General features: G+C 42.5%; 1 protein-coding gene across 1 annotated transcript; it reads left to right on the top strand.

Moving 5' to 3' along the window:
• Positions 1-25,337, top strand: LOC143355694 (uncharacterized). Its single transcript, XM_076790749.1, has 4 exons — positions 1-974; positions 22,015-22,100; positions 22,220-22,344; positions 24,244-25,337. The coding sequence occupies exons 1-4, from the start codon at positions 1-3 to the stop codon at positions 24,787-24,789; spliced, it is 1,731 nt and encodes a 576-aa protein (XP_076646864.1). The 3' UTR covers positions 24,790-25,337.
• Positions 25,338-26,212: the final 875 nt, after the last annotated feature.

The raw sequence follows: 26,212 nt of genomic DNA on the forward strand, positions 1-26,212 counted from the left end.
ATGCTGAAGCACATCCTGACGGGGCAACCGTCGTCAGCGGGCTCCAGGCATCACCAGAATGATTATCCGGCGGGCTCGGGCACGTTGCACGGCGGCCAGCATCATCACGTTCACTCGGGTCATCACCAGGACCAGCAGCACCATCACTACAACCAAAGTGGAGGGGTCAGGCCCGGGAATGGGGGACGAGGTGTCGAGGTTTACGACTCGGTGGTGGTACATCCGACCCAGAGGACAGGCAACGTCCACCATCAGCCGGCTACCACGCCGTCGTCTACCCATAGACATCCCTTGAACCACTCCCAATTGAGCGTGAACAATTTATCGCAACGGTTGAACCACAGTCATGCGCTCAACCTGTCCACCTTGTCGACGTCCAAGCACTCGGTGAACAGCGTCAGCCCGGTTGCTGGGGGCAACAACAACAACAACATCAACAGCAACAATAATAACAACGTGTCCACCACTTTGGGACACACGGTGATCACCCAGGTCCCGTTGCATCATGACAACAGGCCGAAAGCCAACGGGGGATTCGACATCTCCAGGCTATCCAGGCTGCCAAGTCAAGCCACACCTTCCCCTGCACCTGTTCTTCAGCAACCCACGGCAGGTGCTCCCCTAACCGGCGTTGGGTCCACAGCGTATCCCCTAAACGCTTCCTGGTCCTCGTCCCTGTCCAGGAATCATAAGGATCAAGAGGCCGGAGCTAAAGAGACTCTCACCAGTCTGGGACTACTGTGTTTAGTGTCTTTGTTACTGGCACTGCTCTCGTTGATCTTCCTGCTGAAGATCTCCCCGTTGACCGTCACTCCCAGCAGCCTCATCAGTCCAGAAGAGTATACTATCGTGTACGAAGTCACTCTAGCGCTGTGCGCACTGGCGCTGTCCTTGAACCTCTGCTGCCTGCTCGTCTGCGCTATTCAGTTCCTCTTTACTGTGAAGCTTGTCAAGACTTCGTACCAGGGACACTGGTGAGTTCATTTTTTGATTAGGGTCGCTGGGTTTCAGAGGGTGGCATGTGTTCAGCTGTTTGGAAGGTATTTTTTTTTTGTTTTGTTTTTATGTGATATTTAGGATGTGGATTTTTGTGCAACAAAGACATTTTCTGCGACGATCGCAAGGGACAATTTTTTAAATTATCTTAACAAGTTAATACTAGAACTATCGAGCGCTAAACGACACTGAAAAATTATGGAATAATTGCCGGTAGATGATGTATTAAACATTTGGCGATCGACTGCGGATTTCATGCATTTATGAGAAGATTGCAAAACGGTAAAGACATTTAAGGAATGCAAAAACATTTTTGCATTATTTTCGACTGCTTAAAATGATTAAAAAGAGAACTAGCCACCTGTACCATGCAATTAATCGAAACAACGTTTATTTTGCACGAAAGTCCGCTTGAAAGTGTCTAAATTTTCATGCACCGGTACCGGAAAATTAGTAATAATTATGGTTGACTTGGGCTACACTCCAGCTAAGAAGTTTCCCAACGAGACACAGGTGCATCGAAATGGCGAGCCCGATAAAAAACGCGAAACGATCTCTGTGAAGGAGCTAAAGAAAGATCGGAGGACAGGCCACGGGAATCCCGTGGGTACCCATGGTCACGGAAAGTGCGCGCATGATGCAGACGACGCGCAGAGGATGCACGGTGCACACGGGTCCCCTTTCGCAGCGCGTTTAACTGCAGCAAAGTGCATCCACCTGCGAGTCGCGCGAGCCGTGCCGCGTCCCGGTAGAGTTGGGCCCGATAAAAAAGTTAACGGGCCCCGTTAAAGGATTTTGTAACGACGCTCGGTGGCTCGAGAGGTCGCGGCCAGCATTATCGGGACACTACAGCAGCCCTTCTTATTGCGTTAATTAATTACCGGTCTTAGTTGCCGGCGGTCCCATTAGAACTGAAAAATAATTGAACTGGATTCCACCGTGTCAATGTCGCTGACCCGACCGGTCCTCCCCCGTTTGCCATACACTCTTTTCGACCGCGGCAGTCACCATCGTTCACTATGCCTGCTGCGACGCGAGCACTGCTAGGTGTATGACATAATCCATAAGTCGCTTCTCGTGGACATTTCTATTTGACAAGAGACCATTCTTTTGTTTCATTCCAACGTTTCCAACGTTTTTAGAGACGTAAAATCCCTATGATGTTCCTTGCACTATTGTAAAGTTAGAGTGGCACTACTTGCTTCAAAGCTCAACAAAATTATTTTAAAAAATCGGACGTCAAGTTTCAAGGTACCTTTGTAAAGAGGAAGCTCCAATCTTCGAATCTATGGTGGTTTCATTCACCAGAAAAATTTTCCAACGTCTTTACAAACTAAAATCCCTATCATGTTACTTGCATTATTGTAAAGTTAGAGTGGTACTACTTGCTTCAAAGCTCAACAAAATTATTTTAAAAATTCGGACGTCAAGTTTTAAGGTGCCTTTGTAAAGGGGAAGCTTCAATCTTCGAATCTATGGTGGTTTCATTCGCCAGAAAAATTTTCCAACGTCTTTAGAAACTAAAATCCCTATCATGTTCCTTGCACTATTGTAAAGTTACAATAGTACTACTTACTTCAAAGCTCGATAAAATGATTTTGAAAAATCGGACGTCAAGTTTTAAGGTGCCTTTGTAAAGGGGAACGTTCAATCTTCGAATCTATGGTGGTTTCATCCACGAGAAAAACTTTCCAACGCTTCCACGGAAGCTGTTTATCTTGCGAACCACGCGTCGCAGTCTCCCGATTGAATTCGCGCTCGCATGATCGATTAGGGAGCATGCAGGTTGGAGAAGGTGAACTTGTGGGTACAATTTAATTTTTCACAGGTTCTCTGGCCGAACAATGGCCCCAAGGCAACTGATAACGGCAACTATCGATCGATACACAACAGCTATTTTTAAGCAGCGTTATCAACGGCGCCAACGTCCACCGTTTGGAACCTTCTAGAAAATGATCTCGTGCAAGCATACTTGGCTAGAAGAGATATAGCGAACGATTAAAATTTCAGCCTCGCGTTCTCTGTCACGTTTCACTCACTGCCTCGACTTGCTTCGGGCTCAGCAGACAATTCTAGATCCAGCTGGATCTTTCGAATTCTTTTGTCGAGCGCCCGATTACTTCACTGCGAAATCATGGGGGAACTGTGCATTTGTTATTTCGACTATACTGTGGCAATTTATGCGATTGAATTTACCCTCGAGACAATACCCAAAAAATTATTTTTGTTTTCCATTTTTGGGAACAATATACGATTCTATTAAATACAGTAATAATAATTCTCCTGTATTAATAATAACCGTTTTACATTACGAAATAATGTTAATAATACAATCGTCAACTCCTTACAATCGATGCCATAATAGCTACGTTGGAATTGATTTTCTACAGAGAATGAGCTGCATCGATCAGTGCATTAAAAAATATATGATTCCATTTAAAAAAATTAAGTTGACCTTCACATGTCCTCTACGCCTCCACCTACAAAATACTATTGATATCGAATTATCGAGGGGGACATAATGTCGTTCAACTTTCGTTTGAAACTTTCTTTCAGTATTGTAAATAATTTCAAAGTTATTCGAGGGATTTAAATGGGGCACCCTGTATAAAAAAAAGTGTTAATACAAAACTGATGTTTGCCTCTTTTTGAAGAGGTTTCAGGCTGAGAAAATTTAACACGGATTCAATGAAGGGTTCAATCATTCTCAAATATCGAGCAATCTTTTTAACACATTTTTTACAGTAATCACAGTGCATTATTTTATTACTAAAACACAGTGTCTTACACTGTACTTGATTTATTCTGAAACGTCGTGAACTTTTCTGTTTTGCATTTTTTCTGTTTTTGCACATGTGCAAGACCACCCATTCATTTTCATTAATTCTTTAAACAGTCGCGTCCACTACTTTCATCGAATATTTTTCACACCGTAAAAGATCTGGAGTCGGTCCAGGCTCCAGAATGCCTCCCAACGTTATCTCTCCGTGATGAATAGTCAGCGTTACTCGAAAATTGTGTCTCCCGTTTGTGAAACGAGAGAGCAGAGCCAGGAAATTTGAGGAATTCGTGCTGCGCAAGGTTTTCCTCTTTGCACCGTAGAATTTTTTAGATAAACCCTCGAAATGAAAATCGTGTCGAGACGAATCGAAGCTGTAGCCCCCGATGCAAAAACCAGATAAGGATGGGTTATCTACTGTCGTTGTGATAAGGAAGTAACGGGGTTCCATTTATTGTCGAACACGCTGACCGGTAGAAACTAGAAACCTGTCTGTGGGGAACCTGTCCGTTTGTAATTTGCCTGATTGCTTACTAAAATTCTAGACTAAATAGACCTCCGTAGAAATAGAGGATAATCCGGTTAGAATTTGCTTTATACATCTATAATCTAGTTGGATTAAATAATCTTCTAAATATATACTAGAATATATTATTTTATTACTACAGAAATTACAAACTCAACAATTGTAGAATAAACTGGTAGGTTCTTAACACACGTGTTTAGTAACCCAGATTCAGAAGACTCGTTATTTTATTATTATAGAAGTTACAAGCTCAATAATTGTAAAATCAATCGACCACGATTATTTGTATTGGTCTCGATAAAAATCGCATAGAGTCTGACCACTGGCCGAACGAATGAAAGAATTGACAATTATAAGCGTTCCATTTTCGTCTTTAGAGAGCCAGTAGAACAAAGTTGGTTTAATAAATCCCCGGTAAGCAGGACGCTAATTGATATCAAGACGTTCTCGCGCGTAACAAAAGCACCAAAATGTTGGTCGCAGAGGCAGACGAGCGGTTCCATTCGCGATAATTATCCAACCGGGCGGTTACTTTGTCTGGAAGGGCCGCGAAAACGATGGGCCCGAGATAAGGGAGCGCAACGGGCCGGGCCCGTGAAGAGGCCCGATCCCATCGCATCGCGTCGCGTCGCGTCGCATCGCGCGCGCATAACGAGCCTCATTTTCGTTGTGGGCCCGTCACGTAAGAGCACACTGGAACTGCATTTATACGAACCCGCCCAGAAACTCACAGTTCGCATAACTGGATCGTTCATACAATGGGAGTTCGCCTAACTCCCTTCACCATCTCTGATTTTTCATCCGGCTAATTGAGGTTCACGCTCCGATAACTGGGTTTGATCAAACTTGCGTTTGAAAATCTACTTGGCGGCTAAAAATTTTCTACGAGAAAAAGTTAGACATAATTATATTTTTAATTTTAAAAATCGATGACGAAAATCAGTATAATTTTAAACAATAAAAAACCACGTCATGACTCATTAGACATATTATCACTAGATTTACGGGACCCGTTAATATGACGGATTCTAATATTTTCAATTTACCAATATTGAGATTGTAAAGATTGCATCAATGAGGAATTATTAAGCAAATTGATTTCTTTAGGTATACATTATTTAAAAAATGGCTATAATTGATAGATACATTCGCGTTATTTTTATAAAGACATGTAAAACAGTAATTTTCAGTTCTCCGTAAACCTAGTGTTAAGAAAGAAAGTCAATTTCTATTTCACTCCAGTTTGTCACAATTCAGTTAGAAATTTTCATAGAGACCCGCAGTCCGGCGATCACGTGCAGCCAACGCGCAAGGTCTTAATGCGCTGATTACATTTTAATTACTCGCTTGATCACCATCTTCAAAGTTTCTCGAATGCGGCGCACGGAATCGCGTGCAGAAAAAACAGTAGGTCTCGGACGAAGTGGCAAGTAGAGAATTGTCTTGGCGTGCCGGTTTGTGGGTCAGCGTTGCACCGCGTTGCATCGCGTTGCATCGGGATCGCATCGTCCGCCAGGTAGCCGTGAAAGAAAGGGAGGAGGCGCGCGAGGGCGGGGGCGGTTTCCTTCGGGAACGATTACCATTAATTTCTATAATCTCGCATCGTTGCCGACGTCCTCAATCAAGATTATCCGCCGCGGCGGAATGAGAGTTCCCAAGTCATCCATGCGTGCGCTATCCGCGCCGCTGAAACGCACGGTGTCTCGTATCCCGCCGCGATATATCAGCGCTGCGCTGTCTAGTGTTTCTTCTCACGCAGCGCGCAGTCCAACGAACGCAAAAATCCGCGAATCCTGCACCAACGCTGCTCGCGCGACTCGATTTCCACCTGACAATACGCAACGATAGTAATTGGGTCACTGCAAAAGCGAGAAATTGCATCCATTGCAAAATGCTGGAGCTACGTATACCTTGATCATTTGTTTCTTAACACTAAACCTACCGAGCCTTAAAAGCACATGTTGTCTTATAAAAATGACCAGATTGAATTTATTTGGATTTTGAGCGGTTCGTATTATAGTACATTCTCTCCTAAATATATTTGTTTAATCATTTCCCCGCGAAAGCACTTTTACAATTTCAGTAATTGTAAAATAAAAAATCTGGAACGGTCATTTTGACCGGCGGTGGTGGGTTTAGTGTTAACCGTCTTAACGCCAGGTTTACGGAGCACTAGACCATTTTACACTAGTTTGTAAAAATAACAAGAATGTACCGCACAAATTTGAGCCATTTTTTTTTTTTTAAGAAAATACACCCAAGAATCTTAATAATTGTAAGATAAAAATATTAGAACCCGTCATTTTGACGGATCCCGTAAACCTGGTGTTAATAAATCTTGAAGATAGTGCAACAATGTGTGTAAATTTCTGGCCACTGTTTCGAAATTGATCTACTCGTTTTTGTTACGAATGCATAAAATCCGCAGTAAAATACAGATTTTTGTTCAACCCCTGTCTCGTGCGATTGGTTCACGTAATTTTTATTTTGTGTAAAAATCCACTGTCTAGTGTAGAGTCGAGTCTAAAGATCTTCGATCTTGATCAACTTCTGAAATCAGTCGTTTGGGGGTGCAGCGAGTGAATCACAGAGTCAACGTCAGAAGGTTAGATCCACGCAACCTGGTGCCCCATTGAGCATTGCTCAACAAGCTGGCAAGGCAAGCAGCGCGGCAAGTCCCACTGATAGATTCGGACAATTTATTTAGCTGAGAAATAGAAAAGCCCATTTCCCAGCGGCTGGAAGAGTCTTTCATCCTTAAAGTCCCGACTTTACGAGAAGAAACGATGGCTCTCACAGTAGTATCATGCTTGATGGCGCGATAAATCGCAGCCCCAACATCTGGAGGTTCTAAGCAGGGTCGCGTTGAGGTTTTCGTAGGCTCTTTTGTTGTCGACATCAGGTCTATTAGGAACGGACATCATTCCGGAAACTGTGTATCCTCTTGCAACATTCCAAGGACTGTATCCCTGATCCTGTTAAAGAATAAAGCATGGATTTTATGCATGCCCTACAGCATCGCGATTGTTTCTAATTGAACAGTTTGCGAACATAGGCACGAGCAACAGTGGTCAAAATTATTCAAATATCGAGCTTGGTCAAGATTAGCTACGAATGTTCGAAGATGATGCTTGGTCAATATTGTTCGAGGATCAAGATCGGTCAAGATTGGCAAACACAACTCAGGATTACAGTAAAGTCTTGATCTGAGTCCAATCCTCGGGTCCGTGCTGTGACTTAGATCGTGTAGGGCTACTATTTTCTTGTGACCACGCCGAACGTACAAAAGGACAGTGCGTGTAAACACGGATGGAGTCGATGCATATCTCATAGGCCGCCAGTTAAAATGCCACAAATATGTTGGTGCAAGTTTCATAAAAAAATAACGAAGTTTTGTAATTGGATTAGTAGTGGTCTTCTGGTCTCACACCGATATAGCCGACAATGTTGTGGCGGCGACGACTATCGAGTTTGGCCACTCACCGCGGTGGTGTGGGTAGTTCCACTGACTCCAAATCGTAAGGTTGGCACTGACTCGTAACGAGAATTCACTGTACACGGTTCGGCGACCGAGGCAGCTCGACCTTCTTGGCTCCTCGCGGGTTATGCTCCCCCAGTGGAGGGGATAGGCGAACTAATTAGCTTAGATCAAGACTTTACTGTATTCGGTTTACCAACAAACTCCTACTATGACGTCACCACAAAGGCAACTTTAAGGAAAGAAGAAGTCAAGCAAGCCTTCGCCGACTGAAATCGTGAAGTCTCGCCAGGTAATTCACGCCGAAATCGCAGGAAGAAGAAGAAGCGAGAGGCAAAGATAAAGAAAGACGACTGCGTCCCTTATCACGGGCCATTTAAGTAATGAGCTGGCACTTAGCAGTGTCGCTTGTCTTTCATTCTCTGGCGCTCTGTAATCGGTCGGCTGTCGTTCCCTGTGTAACTCTCATCCCATGACTCTCTCTTTTCTCCTGATCCGGAGGACGAGCACAACAAGAGACAATGAGCAACCGACGAAAGTGAACGCTGTAGAGACCCGAATAGTAAGAACCCGCCTTTAAAAGCTCCGTGCTTTCGGAAGGGTTGCTCCTTCTCAAGCGACAATGGCCGCTTTCTTCTCGGAACGGGTCGTTACCTTTGACCTGGATGGTTTCTCTTGACTTCTCGAGGCTGATGCTTTTCACTGCAAACTTCACTCCTGATGCTTTGACTTCGTTGGAAACGGAGTAAAACATTCAGCAAACTGATGTACGCTTGATCAACAGGATTCTCCAATTTAACTTATTCGTTGATTTGTGAAGTTAAAAAAGACTGGCTCGGGAATGGCAACCCCCCACAATTTTTCATAAGTCGTTAGAAAAATAATGGTGTTTCGTGCAAAATCGCGTGCAAAATATTTGACTTGATTTTAATCATTTAATTCCTTGATCGGTGAAAAAGAAAATGGTCAGCTGCCTTCCTTTCATTAAATCGTTGGATAAATAAGTGTCCTTATTTCAGTAATTCCACTGCATAATTGATCTGAGAAATTGAAGAAAATGGTCCCAAAAATGACGAGCTCTTTTCCTTGATTAAATGTTTGGATAAATTACTGAAATATTTAAGCAGTCGATGAAATTAGAACAATTTATCCTTAATAGAATTAAAAGGTCGGTAAAATATTTCAGGAGTCAATGAAATTAGAACTTTAATTTTGGGGAGTAGCGTGCACATTTTTCAAACTCATTTGAAGCTTTACACCGTTTTCTAATTTTCATTGAATCTCGTCAATGTGTAAATTAGTGAAACTTTGGATTGACCAATGCTCTCGACGCTGTTTCGAAAGACGGAAACGAGAGAAGCCCCGTTTGCACGGCTGCGCTTCCGTTCAGAAGCCAATTCGTTCGATCAATTCGATAGCTCGCTCTTCAATTTCCGCGTCTCGCCGGAAGCGGTCGCATCGATTTCGAAGAGATTCGTCATAAACGAGGAAAAACAGTCGTTCCATCGACCGGAAGTCGATCAAGATTGTATCTCGCTCGAATTCTGATCGCTATCGGATTCGCTGAACCGCGAATCCGTGGACATTGCGACGACACGCTTTTCCATTGTTTGTCCCTTTAGTTTTCGACATATATTTCTTACGAACACGTCAGTTCTCCTGTTCATTTAATTTAACCTTCTAACTAATGATTTTTTAATTCTAAACACTTACGAAGGCGTAACGAAACACGAGTTTAATTAAGATTATACTTTAAGATGAATATTCCAACATATATTTTGCGACACAATTCTGCGAAAGAGTTATTCCTTGAATCAAGAAAATTAAAAGCTTCTCAATGATAACAAGAACACGCATGACGAGTTAACTCGTCCATGCTAAACAATCGTCACTGTGTCGTTGAACGACGATTCTTCATACTTAAGGTCACGTGAAGGTCATAATATTGCAGGTCGTTGGATTCGTCTTGACCTCGGCTATCATATAGCGATAATAAAAATATGTTATTCCATTCAAGAAAACTTCGATGACCTTGAAATCTCAAAAAATATAACCTTGAACAAATTTTTTTGCCTATCATAGTATTCGTCTCTCTGAACCAACTAATGTTTTCCTCCGAAATAGATGCTCTAGTTACGCGAAACACCCTGTATATTAACACTTTGAACGCCAAACTAGAAACCCGAAAAATTCCATAAAATCAAAGTAAGTTACTTAATGAAATAAAAATTGCCAAAAATTAAACGTACGATACTGAGTAATCCTCCAACATTCTTGCATGTTACAGATCCTAATTAAGTTTAGTACAACGAATATATCAACGTAAAAATTCATTTTAAAACCCGCACAAATAATTCCGTCAGCCACATATGTCTGACGTGGCGTTCAACGTGTTAATTAATTTTCACTAAAATATAAATACTTTCCTTTCTATACTTGATGTAAAAACGTTGAGTCCACAGTTTCTCTTGGCATGAAAAATAGCTTGGACCCGGTGGGAAGTAAACTTGAAAAACTTCCGGACCGTGAAGGGTTAAGCGACCAACCAGCTTCTATCGCAGCTCGAACGTAAAGTTTGACCAACACTCGTTGTCCAACAGACAAAGAGTGTCCGTAGCAGCCGTTCCCCCGAAAATTTCCTTAGTTACCGTCTGACAGGGCGCGAAGACACCAGGAACACGGAGAGAAGGGGAGGTTTAATGATTCTGAAATGAGGGGTGGCCACGGATCGTTTCGTAAGGGACTATGCGACCGTTACCGGCGGTCGGCTCGCACCTGTTCCTTGGATCGGGCCGGTGCGGGCCGGTGCGGGCCGACGCATTGTGCGTTTTACGAGGCCTCGACACCGCCGTGACACCACCATTTTTCTCTCTCTCTCTCTCTATCTCCTTCTCTAACTCGCTTCTACTCTTCCCTCCTTCTCGTGACACTTGCTCGGCCTTTCATCCACCGAACGGTCGATCGCTAATTCTTGACCTCGACGGGACCCTGTCTTGTCGCACCTTCTGAACGCGAAATACGGTCTGCTCGTAAACTCTGCCGTTCCTCACCGCCTTAATCGCGTGTACACGCCTGTGCCCGTAAACTTGCTACCTTTTGACCTGTTCACTCGACCTATGGTCTCTCGAACTGTCGCTACAAAGATCGCAGTTCAAAATAAATCGAAGCTCCATCGTTAACCCCTTCGATTTTTACCCCCCGTGCGCCCTGTAAACAAACACCATTGTGTTTAACCCCTTCGCTACCAGCATTTACTTCGACGTGTACTCCCTTCGTTGAAATGTTTAATTCACGAAATATTGAAAGAATTTAGTAGAAGAAAGTCGTTGTACAGGGTGTATAAAAATTACATGTCACGACCATCGTAGCGTGATTCTACACCTCCGGATCGGTGGAGATCTGTGAAAAAAAATGCACCGCAAAATTCATTTTGACCTCGAAACTTAAGGTCAAAGTATCGAAAAGTTTGAGCGATGAGCACTATACGATGCAATAAAAGAAAATTTTTCGACACTTTGACCTTGATTTCCAAGGTCAAGGTGAATCTTGCGGTGCATTTTTTTCACAGATTTCCACCGATCTGGACGTGCAGAATCACGCTATGGTGGTCGTGACAAATAATTTTTATACACCCTGTACGTATATTGAATACTTGACGCTCTGACAGCAGAGCCTGGGTCTATTTTGACCCAGAACTCCGTGTAGCAATGGTGGCAGTGTAATTCGAGCTTCACCTTGGCATTTACAAAATTTGTAGTACACGCCTTTTCCCAGATATTCATTCAATTATTAATAGACTTGACGCATTTATTACAAAAATGGATTGGTCGAATACAAACCTGAACAGATATTAGAAGAATTGACGTTGACGTGTTAAAATGATTGGAAAAGTCAAGGCACTTCCGTTTGACAATTCTTCTTTCGCACAAAGATCCGCGGTCTGTTAATAACTCTGATCGTTTACACGAATGAAGACTTGTAGACTGCAGTTGGAGGGTTTTACAAATTTCCCGAGGAGAAGGGTTAATCAGCGAGCAAAACAATGTGGACCGGCGAGGATGCGCATGTTGCGAATGAAATCGTCAGGTTATGCAGATGAAGTTCACCGGGAACAGCGAGTCGTTTGCTCGAAATTAACCGACAAATAAATTACAAGGAGTCGGGATGTCGATGGTGTCCTCTCGCACCTTCTAGATCCGGATATTGGAGGCGCCGAATTTATTTCGTTTAACCCGCCACGCCAACTGGGCAAGGGAAAGACAGAGAGAGGAAAGGCAGGCGAGACAGAAAGTCGAAGCTCGGAAGAGAATGAGAAAGATAGGGAAAAGAAAAAAGGAGAAAGAGGGAGGAGAGAAGGAAAAAAAAAAGGATTCCAGACGGCGGATTCGAAGGCGTGGAATGCCAAGTGGTGTGTGCTCTTGAGGAACGGAGATGGAAGTCGGCCGCGGATCTGACGCACGAAACCGTCCGGGAACAGAAACCAGACACGCGTGTAACGTTAAACCAGGCCCGTCGATGAAAAACGAACGAGCCGAGCAGCATCCCGACGGACTTTTTAATGACAGATAAAATCGCCGAGTTACGGATCATTCGGATATCTCTCACCATCCCCTTCCCCCCAACCCCCTAACTCGAAAGATCTCCCGCGGATCACCCGGAGCCATCGCTCCGAAATTCGACGATCAGATAACACCGGGCAGCATTAATTTTGTAACCTCTTTGTAACGATGACTCAATCCCGGCCTGGCATTCCTCGGTCGTTTGATTCCTACGGAGATTTCGCAGCTTTGATACCTGCCCCCTGCACTGGCTAATTGTTGCATTTACCGGGTAGACCACCTTGACTATCCAGAAATTATGATTTCGGCAATTTTTTTTTTAAGGAGAATTAACAAGTAAAAAATTCTGGTATTTTACAATGATCTTAACGCAACTCTTGACTCTAACCTTCATTTTTTTCAGCGCAAAATATTAAAAAATGGCAGGATTATTCGGTTTTTTTTTTAACGGCCTTTAATTGGCACAGTAATGCATGGCTGCCATTTGAACGATCCCTCAGGAATTTTTTTAGCACAATTAATGAGTGAAAAATTCTGGTATTTTACAATGATCTAAACGCAATTCTCGACTCTAACCTCCATTTTTTTCACATCAAAATGTTACAAAACGGCAGAGTTATTCAGTTTTTTTAACGGCCTTTTATTGGTACATCGAGGGATGGTCACCATTGCTGGCAAAAATTGAACCGTCCGAAAAGAACAATTTTTTTTACTCTCGAACTAGAGGCTATTGCCTAAAATGTAGCGTAGAATTCTCAAGGAATTCGGTCATTTGTAGAAATGGCAACAGTTTGAATCGAGATAATCGCTTTTTATAACTGTAATAATGTGTAACTGAAAAAATAATTGAGATACCAAGAAAATCCTACGGTACGTTTTAGAGTACTGTTTGTAGAATATCGTTTAACCCCGTTTAACGAGTCTGCCTCGAGACGAACATTTTGGCCAAAAGGTAAACATCACGCGTAGGACTCGCAGACTGAAAATCGGGCCAAACGTAAACATCACGAGTCTGACTTGCGGGCTGAAAATCGGGCCAAACGTAAACATCACGAGTCAGACCGCGGAATGTTTTCGGCTAGTATTGCAACAGTTTTCGAGCATCACTCTGGTCTGTTTACCGCACGTTGACCCCTACGTCTTGGGTCCGGATTTCGTCGAGCTAAATGGCACGGGAAGAGGTCAAAATTTGAAGTAAATCGATCATAGGGTTCCAGAGATTTGATGCCGGTTAGATGAGAAAATATAATTGTTCCGTAGAAATTTGAACAAAAAGACTTCAGGATCCTTTTTACTGTTTCCTGTACGGATCGATTCCCACTCCTCAAGGATCGGTGTCCTTTTCTGGGAAAAGTCGACCAGGGAAAGTGTCCTCTCTCCAAGTGGTGTTTGTTGTGTCTCTTTGCGGCTCCAACATCTGCAAACTGTGAACGGATACCGGCGCCATTGACGAAGGACACTGCACCTGGACTGTGTTTGCTGTCCAGCTAACCCAGACCACCCTTGTTACATCCTCTTGATTCATTCCTGTTTGTAATGTCGAGCGAAACACGTTGGGAAGATTGAAATATTGAATTTAAGGAGTGAAGGAATTTTTTTAGTTCTTGGGATTCACGAGATAAATCATTGGGGATTAACTGGTCCTTAAAATGTCATGGGAGATCGTCTACCTTTTGTCCCACTTCCTGTCGTTTCCTAAAATTTATTTCATCGAGCAAACGATTCTTTATGGTGACAATACAGTGGGAACGTCGTCAATCAATTTTATGGATTTTCGACAAAAGCGAGTGGGTGAGAAAGAGCTGAGATTATTAAGAAACTCTCGTCTATTGTAATTGATTTAGAACCTTTTTAATGTGTGTAAAAACCTGCAATCTAGTCGGTTGTATGCAAAAGATTTTCTTACATTTTGTGCACGCATTTTGTAGTTTATTAATATAAAGTGCTTCTTGTATTTTACAAAATTTTAAGCACAGTAACATTTAATAGCAAAAATAGTTTCTTCTATTTGAACAATTTCCAAATGCTATAAATGCTAGTCGGTTATTTTATTTGGTGTTTTACAATTTCGTGGATTTACCGTAATTCTATTTCGGAGATGGAGCGATACCTCCGTAAATGAGAAGTCATAGTACTGCGCGATATGGTTATTTATAGTCAAGAGACGTTTCCCTGATCTTGACAGTCCCTTTTCACAGTGACTCCTCCTAACTCGGTGGTCCTAACCGTACACCGTGTCGAATTACGGTTGAGAGACTACCTTTTGCCGTCAGCATCGTCATAAATTTTCTTCGAACTGTTCTGCTCGACTAGATCTCGAGGGACTCGCCTTTAGCTGCCCATCAGGCACACTCGTTTCCGCTAATTAGACATTGGCGAGAGATAGATGACCGATCTCGTGTTTCACGTGCTGCAATTAGACCGGTGATCTTCGTGCATAATAAAAATTTTCTCCGTCAACCACACGGACGAATCGATAAATCAAAATACATTCTCGATAATTCTTTAATGAAGAGCTCCTAATCGTTTTAATAAAGAGCCCTTCGTCATTTTAACGAAGACAATTGAACGGCACCACCTTGAACGGCGCATTAATTCCACAAAATTTTGCATAAAGAGTAATAACAAGAGGAATAAGGAGTAAATCAAACAAAAGAGAATTTAAATTTTTATGCAATTTTCATTTTCCATAAAAATCCGCGTGTATAAGTGAACTGGTGGAGCATTTTCTGATTATTTTTGCGGAAACTTGAGAAATCGCAGTTTGCACTGTCGCGATGTTTCACGGGGGAACAATGCGCAATTATCATTTTCGCCGGAGGTGTACCGATGCAAAAATAGCTTGTAAACAAGAGAATATCTAATTTTTCTCTGTTCGCGGTCGTGGGCATCTCGTTTCCTGCATATTGCTGCGTTGGGTGGCGTTTGGGCGTAGCTCGTGGGCTTGTCGGTCTCTCGGCGAACAGTTTCGCAAGAGATCGCTTGCATTTCCTCACGAATGAAACGCGTTTCATGCTGATATCGAATCGTGATCTTGTACTTGATACTTAGCGCCATTGTACCGAACGAGCACGGAAAATTCGAAGTCAATTCGAATGTCTTACCTCGTCAGTCTGAGAACGAGGCAGACACGAACACACGCCTAATCGAACTTGGTGCGTTGGCCACAATTTTCATAAAATTATCTTAGACAAACTATGCACTTGACTAGGCCGGAACACATCACACAATCGCGACAATGCGAAGAACTGATTAAACTTGAATACATCGACTACAGTTTTCACGCAGTTTTTTCAAATGTAAAATTATTTTCAACTAAATATGCACTTGGCTAAACGAAAATAAAAGAAAATTATATAATCGTGACTAAACCGCAGACATCAAACTTATACATTTATGACATAAGTGAAATACGAAACTGTGAAGTAAGAACACCAAATGCTACAGTTGTTTTATAAAAATTACAAGTCTAAATTGATTTAGATCTCTCGCAATTCTTATGACAATGTGTACCCGAATAAAGAAATTTATCTAATAATTTCTAATGGAAATGTTTTCGGAATTATACGATGTTTATGAAATAAAAAATGTGAAACCGTTGTGGTACGTGTTGAAGTGAGCATTTTTATTATTGGAACAACCGATGCTCGTCATTGCAGGAATACAGGACGGTAATATTTTTGGGGAACTGATTTGTTGATACAGTCGGGTGTACGAACTCTCGTTCCGGTTCGCGGGTAGAGTGTACTATTAATTGACCCGAGCGAGTATACGCGGTGCTTAAAGTCAGTGACCGGCGTCGGGCGGATATGCAGAAAATCACTAGAGGCCTCTAGTTGCCGCCATTTCCGGGGAACACGTACCAATTTACTCCGGAGATGGGAGAATCGTGGAATTAATGTGTTCTTAGGGTTCGTTACACTTTCTCGGCCGCTTTCCGTGTTAATTGAACTACAAATCCCTTTAAAAAACCTCCCACTTTCCTTCCCGAAGTTATTAAATAAGTGAAACGAATAGAAAAAGACCTGACAGTTTAATCAATTTGATTCTTGAGGTATATCTTTAATTTCTTGGCTTATAGGCCCCTTAATTTTTTATCCACATCCCCTACCTGTAGTTCCAAATGTACTTAAACATTTCTATTTATTTTTTCATTTATCAACATCTCCTAAATGTAATTCTAACTATTTTTATTCATCTCTTCATTTTTTACCAACATCCCCTACACGGCGTTCTAAATGTCTTTAAACATTTCTCTTATTGATCTCTCATTTTTTGACAAGATACCCCCCCTAAATTAAATCTATTCATAATAAACAAATATCTATTGATGCCTCTTCATTTTTCGTCAACATCTCCTAAATGTAATTCTAACTATTTTTATGCATCTCTTCGTTTTTTACCAACATCCCCTACATGGCGTTCTAAATGTGTTTAAACATTTCTCTTATTGATCTCTCATTTTTTGACAAGATCCCCCCCTAAATTAAATCTATTCATAATAAACAAATATCTATTGATGCCTCTTCATTTTTCGTCAACATCCCCTAAATGTAATTCTAACTATTTTTATGCATCTCTTCATTTTTTACCAACATCCCCTACATGGCGTTCTAAATGTGTTTAAACATTTCTCTTATTGATCTCTCATTTTTTGACAAGATCCCCCTCTAAATTAAATCTATTCATAATAAACAAATATCTATTGATGCCTCTTCATTTTTCGTCAACATCCCCTAAATGTGGTTTCAAATGTTTATACTTTCCAATCTTAAAAAGTTAGATTGAAAACGAGTTTGACCAATGTAGAAGTGAAAAAAAAAATTAATTCCAACAACGTTAATTACCATTCCCAAAACGCAGCGTTGAAAAAGGGTCTCTCCCTTGAATCACAAACAGAAGGCAGTTTAGGCGAATCTGGGGGACAAGAGCGACACTTAGGCGATTCGTCAGCCACCGAAAGTGTGACTAGCAGGGAGCTGGTTCCATTCAAGCAGATCTCGTTGATCTCGCCGAGCAGGAAGGGAATCCCTTCGTCCCTTGCCCTTTGATTCGGTGTACGAGCCTCTGCTCCATTCATGATCGCGAGAGAGGCTGGCATACAAGCGACAACACACGGGAACCGACAAAACCGTCTGAGCCTTCAGCTATTCAGCCTTCGCCGTCAAATAGTTTCCCTCGCCGAGATGAATGGAGATAACGATCGGCGAAACGACCTTACAGTGATTGCAAACGACCCCGGCACAATGATTTTATCCGTGGAAATGAATTCCTATTTTTCCGTAACGAACTTCGTTAGAGCCAATCGTCAAATCAATTTTCCCCTTTGCTTGAAAATTGTACGAATTCCTAGACACTTATCCGATCTTATATTCTCACGCGTTCTTGTGTATTCTCCTTCTTAGTGATCACGTTATCGTGAATAGAAAAATTATATTTTCCTTGCATACAGTGATTGCAAAAAGTATTCAACTTAAAGGTTTTAAAGCTGGAAGCCTCTGCTTTCGCAAAGCAATGTCAATTTTCCCCTAAAATATTTTTGCATGATGCAGCACGTGGGAAACCGAAGGCCCATTTTTCCTGAAAAATGCTGCAAATTTTTGTCTCCAAAGATTTTCACAAATTTTTCTCGCACGTGAAACTGTCGCAGATTTGAAGACTGAAGCCTCCCACTTACAACCACTGATTCGAACTTGATCTATGATTTTTTCTCACTGTTTCATGGAACAAAAACGAGGAACAAGTTCGGTGGCCCTCGTCACTTGTACTGACGTAGAGTTAGCGGCATACCTCTCGTTCGAAGCTCGATAAAACAGCTAGAAAAAATCGTGCATCAGTTTTCAAGGCGTCGTTGTAAAGGGGAAGCTTAAATCTTTAAATCTACGGTGGTTTCAGTGAGGAAAACAATTTGTCAAAGTTCCCGCAGACGTTTGAATGTACGGCATTTTCATCGAGTGTGCTTTTAGCGTCAAATTACCTTTATTTCATGGACGCTTCGAGGCAGCTAAACGAATCGGAAGGAATTTGTTTGCTAATCGTTTTTACTTGATCAGATTCTTCGTGCGACACGAACTGCGGAGTTCGGTACAGGTGTTCCGGCGGATTGTTAGCGTACGAATCCGTGTAAAGTTGTTTTATCATAAAGTTAATTGGCTCGCGAGCGATGGAAGAAGCTTGCTTTTCATGGCAACGTTTTAATGAATGCGGTAGTTTTCGAGCGAATTCTGGAGCACTTGGCGCACGCGAAATATACAGGTCAGAGCGCCGCCCAATATTTATTGTTAAAATCACGGGCTTGATCTTAATGGTCGGCAGGCACGCCATTCGTGGGCCCACTCTACACACACTCTTGGTTCAATGTTCCTTTTCATCTGTTACGGGAGAATACTTTTTACCCGGCGCTCCGCGGCTCGGCGGGCCTCTTGTGGTCAAATTCCCATGGCTTCGGTTCTCTCTCTCTCTCTCTCTCTCTCTCTCTCTCTCTCTCTCTCTCTCTCTCCCTCTCTCCAGTTCTTCTTTTTTTTCGGAGATTCTTACGAGACCCATCAGCTTCACAAAGTCGAGGGCAATCATCTTGAACGCATAATACTACCGCTGTTCTCTCTCTCTAAATGTTTCGTTTTTCTCCGAGAACGTACATCTCTGTTACGTACTTGAACGGTCCATGGGAAAAACGAGGGAATGTCAATTTTAACGCGAGTTTCAGGTACGAAGAGATTTCGCCCTTTGGAATGAGCCCTGCTACAATTCTTCAAGATACCTTTACACGAAGTTGCGAGACTTTGTAGATCGACAATTTGTTGGTTGACATTGGCTCCTCAATTTCAGGAAACTTGTTATTAAAAAAGAAATTTAGCAGAATGTACGTTCAGTGTACACCAAGTCTGAAGAATCACGTCGGGTTCTCGAGAGTTAAAAAATTGAGAAAAACAGCCTCCCACGTTAAAACGAAAATTTAGCACAATATGCAACCATTATGCATCAGATCTAAAAATCATTTGAGCGTTGTCAGAGCCGGAGGGAATGCACCGCGGACAATGAAAGATGCGATCGAAGCGTATCGAGAAGTTAGCATGTCACGGAAACCGCGGTACCGGCGCGGCGGCACGTGGCAGTCGGTGACCATAACTTGGCACGCGTCGCATAAGTTTCGCGGAGCGTCGCGGGTATATCGCGAGGCATTCTGGGAAGACGGGGAAAGCGGATAGAGCTCGGGGCCCGACGTCCCGGAATACACAGGCGGACGCGGAAGGTTAAATTTACGCTCGCGGAGAGTCTCGGAAGGCCGAGGAGCCCGCAGGAATTAGTCTAGGATGATTTCACCGGTGGTGTGTGTACAACACCGGTGCACTTGAAACGTATCCAAGGAGGTCGCCGACCTCGAAAAAGACGGTAGCAACGGCTTCGTGGGAATCTCTCATTGTGGCTGGTTCGGATGGGGGCTTGTTTAAAATCAGCACGTAGCCGAGGATTCGTTCGTTTTTGCGCGGGAACGACTCGGCTCGATCGACGCTCGCAAAGAAACCGTACGCTCGCGTGGCAATGCGAAAACCCTCGCGAAAAATTCAGACGGACGACCCCGCGACCCCATGGGACCGCCTTCGTTCGTTAGCCGACCGCCGATGCTCCCATAAACTTCGACAGAATCGAGAACTCCGAGCATTCTCTCGAGCCCCTTCCGCTACGATTTATTTCACCATTGCAATCGTTCAAACTTCTTTGCGGCTTATAATTGATCAGGGAAAAAGACATGTTTGACCACGTCTCTACAATGGACCACAATAAAATTCAATTTCATTTGTATCCGAAGGAAATTATTAATAATAACATACGTACTGATAGACCGTGTTAGAAGTCGCCATCACTAAACTAACTCGATAGTACAAGGTTGCGGTTCATAATTGACCAGGGAAAAAGACTTATGTTTGACCACGTCTCTCCAATGGACCACAATAAAAATCAATTTCATTTGTATCCGAAGGAAATTATTAATAATAACATACGTACTGATAGACCGTGTTAGAAGTCGCCATCACTAAACTAACTCGATAGTACAAGGTTGCGGTTCATAATTGACCAGGGAAAAAGACTTATGTTTGACCACGTCTCTCCAATGGAACACAATAAAAATCAATTTCATTTCTATCCAAAGGAAATTATTAATGATAACACACGTATTGATAGACCGTGTTAGAAGTCTCCATCACTAAACTAACTCGATAGTACAAGGTTGCGGCTCATAATTGACCAGGGAAAAAGACTTATGTTTGACCACGTCTCTCCAATGGACCACAATAAAATTCAATTTCATTTCTATCCAAAGGAAATTATTAATAACATACGTACTGATAGACCGTGTTAGAAGTCTCCATCACTAAACTAACTCGATAGTATAAGATTGCGGTTCATAATTGACCAGGGAAAAAGACTTATGTTTGACCACATCTCTCCAATGGACCACAATAAAATTCAATTTCATTTGTATCCGAAGGAAATTATTAATAATAACATACGTACTGATAGACCGTGTTAGAAGTCTCCATCACTAAACTAACTCGATAGTACAAGGGACAATAGTTTTATTTTTTTTTGAACTGTGGAAAGGACTGGTGTCTCGGGAAAAGAAAGGTTGCGACGGGGATAAAAATATTTTATAAATGCCTTTGATATAAACTTCTTCAAAATAGTGTAGAATATATGACAAAATAAATGAGTCAAACAACCATTTCTAAATATTATTACAGAAACGTCTGGGTCTAAAAAGATCCTCCGATGGCCGTCCGCGTAACATTTTTGCCGATGGCCGTGCGAGTGCTGAAATGCTTCTCATGCGTAGTTCGCGAACAACAATACTCCCTAAAATAAAAAACTAATAAGAACAATAATTAACAAATAAATGATTGAACACTTTTGAAGTACAGCACGATCGCTAAAAAGACTATTAGCAGGCTTCCAGTATAATTGTAAATGGTATTTTCTTTGATGCGCGAACAGAATAAAAAAAGTATCGAGCAGAGGGTTCGACTCTCATAACAATAAGTCGTAGCTATGCAGTTGGGTAAACGAGATTCCAACGAATCGTTTTGCGACTTAATTGGACCAAATTAGCTTGAGCAGAGAACCGCGGTGTTCGTGGTAATGTGGGATCATGTTGGACGTGGTTGAAACCAGTAAAACGTGGCACGCTTCGAAGAATTCAGCGAGAGTGATACAAAATCCTGTAGAGATTCGATCGAGTTCGCACGCAACAGTTCTAAATATCGAATACCTCAAAGCATTTCTAACTCCTCTTTGACGCTTCGCTTGATCGGAAAGTATTTTCACATATTTTCATATTTAGAGGCAACCTAAAATTGAAAGCACTATTTCTTGAATCAAACGTTGAAATTATAGCTATTTCTATCGATATTTATTGAATATAATTCGGATATTGTTCATTTTATTCGAGAATTTTGTCATCTTTTATTGCATCTGTTGGCTGATAATATTTATTACTTAATTTCATTACTGAAGAAAATTTGATCATACAATATAAACACATGTATAAACATATTATTATTATTATTGTAGCATGGTAAGATTTTCGAGGTGGCACAGTCACACAGAGACACTCGTTTCTCAACTCGTTTATTTATCACGAAACCGCGAGTCTTTATCGATTTCTCTTTTGTTTCAGGAGTAACAAGTACCTGCAAAAATCATCCATCAGCCGTATCTGCGCTGTCGGAGGCTTCTTCATTAGCATTCCCGTGTTTTTAACTGGTAAGCATTCTTCAATACTTTCCGCGTTTCGCCTAGTTCACGCTTCTGAATTGCTATTTTAATTCTTCTTATTAAGAGTAGCGGCGCGCAGTAATTAATATTCACGACGATTGTTTCAGGCATGATACTGTACACGTTCATCCAGTTCCATTCGACGCCAGCCATTGTCACGTCGATTTTCATAGGGCTCGGCATTGTCTTCTGTGGCTGCGCGATGGTCCACAACGTCTTCGTGTGGCAGAGGGTAAAAATTCTTCTTTTCCTCAGGATCTTATACATCATTCCTTGAGAGAGCAACACCTTTCCTCCATGAAATAGCAATCTATTCTGTGTAGAAAAATTATCGTTAATTTTGCAAACGAGCTCCTCTTCCTTCGTGAGGAAGCGAACCGTTTCCTCCACGAAAGAGCAACTTGTATTTTTCCATCCAAGAGAGCTATTCATTCCTTCCGCAAGAGAACTAGCATTTGTTCTGTAAAACAATCAATCTCCATTTTTTTGAAAGAGTGATTTCTTTCCTTTGCAAAGGAACATTCTTTTTCTCCGCGAAAGAGCTATTCCTTCCTCTGAAACGAACAAGTTTTTAAAGAAAAGAACGATTAGGAAGCTAGTTTTTCTCCACGATAGAGCCATTTCCTTCCTCCATTGCGAAAGCTAGTTTTTCTCCGGGAAACAGCTATTTTCTTCCTACATAAGAAAGATAGGGTTTCCCTCCACAAGACTTTTAGACTCCACCCTCCATCTCCTCGAAACAGCATTCCGTTTCCTCCACGAGAAAGGAAAATTTTCCTAAGCTAATCTTCTCGCAACGAGATTTTTCATAAAAATCATAATAGGTCGCTTTCCATCGTGGCTGTTCGCTCGTCTAGGGCAACCATTTTCCTGGAACAGGAACACGAGACATTTTCGTTCCCCGCAAGAGAGCCAGCTTTCACCTTCCCAAGAAGACGGAGAATTCGATCCTCCAATAAACTTAATCATTCGAACCAAAAACCGTGTCGTTCTCGCTCGACGCTACCGCAACCCGAGACCACCGTGTTTTCCCCGTTACGTATTAATTGATACCAGCAACTAGGGATATCATTACTCGCCGATCATCATATACTAGCGACGTCGTTCCCATAATCACGGGACACCGTCGGAACGAGGCGAGGCTGTCGAGCCGAGTCGAGGCAAGGATTCGATTACGGAATAGCTCTCTCGCGAGCAACACGCAACGGGTCGCGCTCTAACGTTCGCCTGAAAGGGCTCTCTCGATTGAGTCGTTTACGTGAACCGCGTCTCGAGCACGCCGCTATTCCCATCGATATCTCGCGCGTTTACCGTAAGCACCTTTTAATTCCCATCACGAGTCCACGGGGACCCGTTACGCCTGCTGTACCACGACCAACTTGGCTCTCCTGCCCGATCGAACCGTTCCCGACTGCCAAAAGTACAGTTTCGACTTGATACCGTCTCATCGGGCGCTTTCCCCCCTTACCGTCGCGTCTTCCTCCTCGTCGTTCCGTTCATCTCCACAGATACTCCCCTATGGCTAACCGAAAGTACGATTTTCTCTCAATTATATACCACTGTATTCTCTCCCCCCTTAGCGTCGCGTTTTCCTCCCCACCATTCTGTTCAATACCATTCAGACTCTTTTCTGATCCATATGAAGTACGATTTTCTCTTGATAGTGTGTCACAGTCTTTTCTCCCACCTTACTGTCTCGTTTCCTCCCCCACCACCATGTGCAATTATGCTGTTTTCCTTCGATAGAATTGCGTTGCATTCTAATACCCACCATCCTGTCCAATTTTGTATTGTTTTGTCTCTCCACTGCCCAACGACATTATAGAAGGAAACCTACAATTCTGACCTAAACTGTGACCTCTATACCGCCTCCTAGTCAGTGTCGCCAGATCAAGACTTGTCTCCCACTCTACCGTACCCCTTCTACGACGCCATTCCCCGACAGCTAGCATCCCCACGCTTCAGCATGTCACCTGACTAACACCTGACTCTGTACTGGCAGAGAGAGGGTAACTCCATTCCCCTGAATTGTCCCGGTCTGGCAACACTGCTCCTAGTGCCTCTAAATCGTACGACGTTGAAGAGGAAAGCTTACAAAACTGTGACCCTAAACTATTGTTCCCGTTTTCAGGAGAAGACGAACGCGGTGAAGGCGTTGGCGCGCGAGCAATGCGAGGCGGCGGTGCAGTTGCAACGGCAACAGCAGCTGCAGCAGCACCAGAGTGCGTCGCACCATCAGCATCACCAGCAGCAGCTCCACCGAGGAGGTCCGCTGTCGCACCACGCCGGCTACGCGGCGAAGGTTGGAACGCTCGCCGGCCAGCAGAACGCTGCCGGTCACCCGAGCCACGGCCGGGCCTCTCACTACCAGCATTACCATCATCACCATCATCATCGGCACGTGTCGATGTCGCCGCCACCATTGTTGCTCTCATCGCCGGCGCCGATCGCAGCGACGCACAATCACCTGAACGTCAGCACCCACAGGAGCATAGTCACGCCGCCGGACACGCCGGGGGATAGGTCACCGCCCAGCCCTGGGAACAAGCTGAACAGGTCCCAGCACCTGCCCAGGGAAGCCAGTGGCAGTGTCAGTCCTGGACTACCAGCCGCCACGCTGGATCTCAGCAGCGCTGCGACTACCAACAGCCCCCATGAACTGTCCACTTTGGTCTAGGACCCAGAAGAGGCTCGTGCCTCTTCGTGATTCCGTTGAGGACTGTGAGAGCTTGCTTGCAAAGAGACATCGTGCAATCCGTAGTTGTTGGGTTGGAATACAACTTGGTGCGCATGTAGAATAGAGAATCGTGTTCCATATGTAGCTTTTTGTAATTGTCTGTGTACATTTTTAGGGATTGGAAACAGCTCCGAGTAGACCAATTTTGCAAATACATTTTGTAAACCAAGTTTTGTTAAGATCTGCAAGGTATAAGAAGGTTGCATAAATTATTGTTGCGATACACTTTGTCTTTTCTGTTCTTGTATTATTAGATGAATTGTTTTGATTTTCTAAATGAATTACTTTGGTTTTTGGAATTGTTAAGGTGCCTGAATTACCTATCGAAGTGTTAACGAAGATCTTGTACCTTCTATTGTACTTGTAAGTTTTCATTTATAAATTTGTATTTCAATCTGTAGAGTTAACAAATTGACTATGGCAAGTAGCTAAGAGTTCAGAAAATATTAATGAGAAATAATGAATGAAATTGCAGCGTCTGTATTTAATATTTTATTTTGTCTCGATTGATTTTCAATATGTATTGTGAAATAGGTTTACCATCCCTTTCTCTAGAATATAATTTCATTCCCTAAACAAGTAAACTGATAATTAAAAAAAAAACACGTGTAGAATATTTTTCAAACATTCTATATGTGTAGCAAATTTTATTAAAATCAGCAGCTTCGAGTTGAATGATGTCCTTGGTTGAAAGAGACTTTTTAGCAGGGGTTGAAACCGTTCAAGAAATTACACTGTCCAACAAATTCTAATGTTTAGCAAGCTATTCCTGTAGATTCTAATGTGCTGCACACAGACCCAAAAGTCGTTTCTCAAATAATTAATTTCCAAAATAGATTGTAAAATGGTAGTGCACTATCTTTTGTTAAAGAACTGTTTTCAACTCTTGATTTGGAAGAATCTCAATAAGCGTCGTGGTCGTGGACTCTTTACCTGTGGTCGCAATGACATCATTTTTGCAAGCTATCTAGCCTAGACCTAAGAAAGACCTCAACGAAGGCATTGCGTAATCTTCATGGAATTTTCCTTTCGTTCGTTTCGAGTCAATCTGGACCTAACAGCCTAACGTTCTTTAGGCTCCTTGAATCGCTAAGTCAGAGACGGACACAATCTTATTCAAACGATTCATGATCTCGATGTTAAAACAATATTTATTGTTATCTACTCGTTCAAAAAATGCAATTTTGTTTGTTGTCTTGTCCATCTCTGTCGCTATCATTGTAATTAGACTGTGGATCTTTGTCTAAAATAAAAATCACATTAACTACGTCACACAGAAACCAAATTTCTTTCTCTCTGTGTGTTTTCAAAAATTGAAAGAACTTAAAAATATCAACACATTCCTTAGAATTTATTCAAAATA

Source organism: Halictus rubicundus, chromosome 7 (genome assembly GCF_050948215.1).
Source record: "Halictus rubicundus isolate RS-2024b chromosome 7, iyHalRubi1_principal, whole genome shotgun sequence".
Classification (NCBI taxonomy): domain Eukaryota; kingdom Metazoa; phylum Arthropoda; class Insecta; order Hymenoptera; family Halictidae; genus Halictus; species Halictus rubicundus.

Bases quoted from the DNA above. Each gene is read 5' to 3' on its own strand.
- LOC143355694 (XM_076790749.1), top strand. From the start codon at position 1: ATGCTGAAGCACATCCTGACGGGGCAACCGTCGTCAGCGGGCTCCAGG. The intron at 22,101-22,219 runs GTAAGCATTCTT...CGATTGTTTCAG, and splicing joins CATTCCCGTGTTTTTAACTG to GCATGATACTGTACACGTTC. The intron at 22,345-24,243 runs GTAAAAATTCTT...TCCCGTTTTCAG, and splicing joins ACGTCTTCGTGTGGCAGAGG to GAGAAGACGAACGCGGTGAA.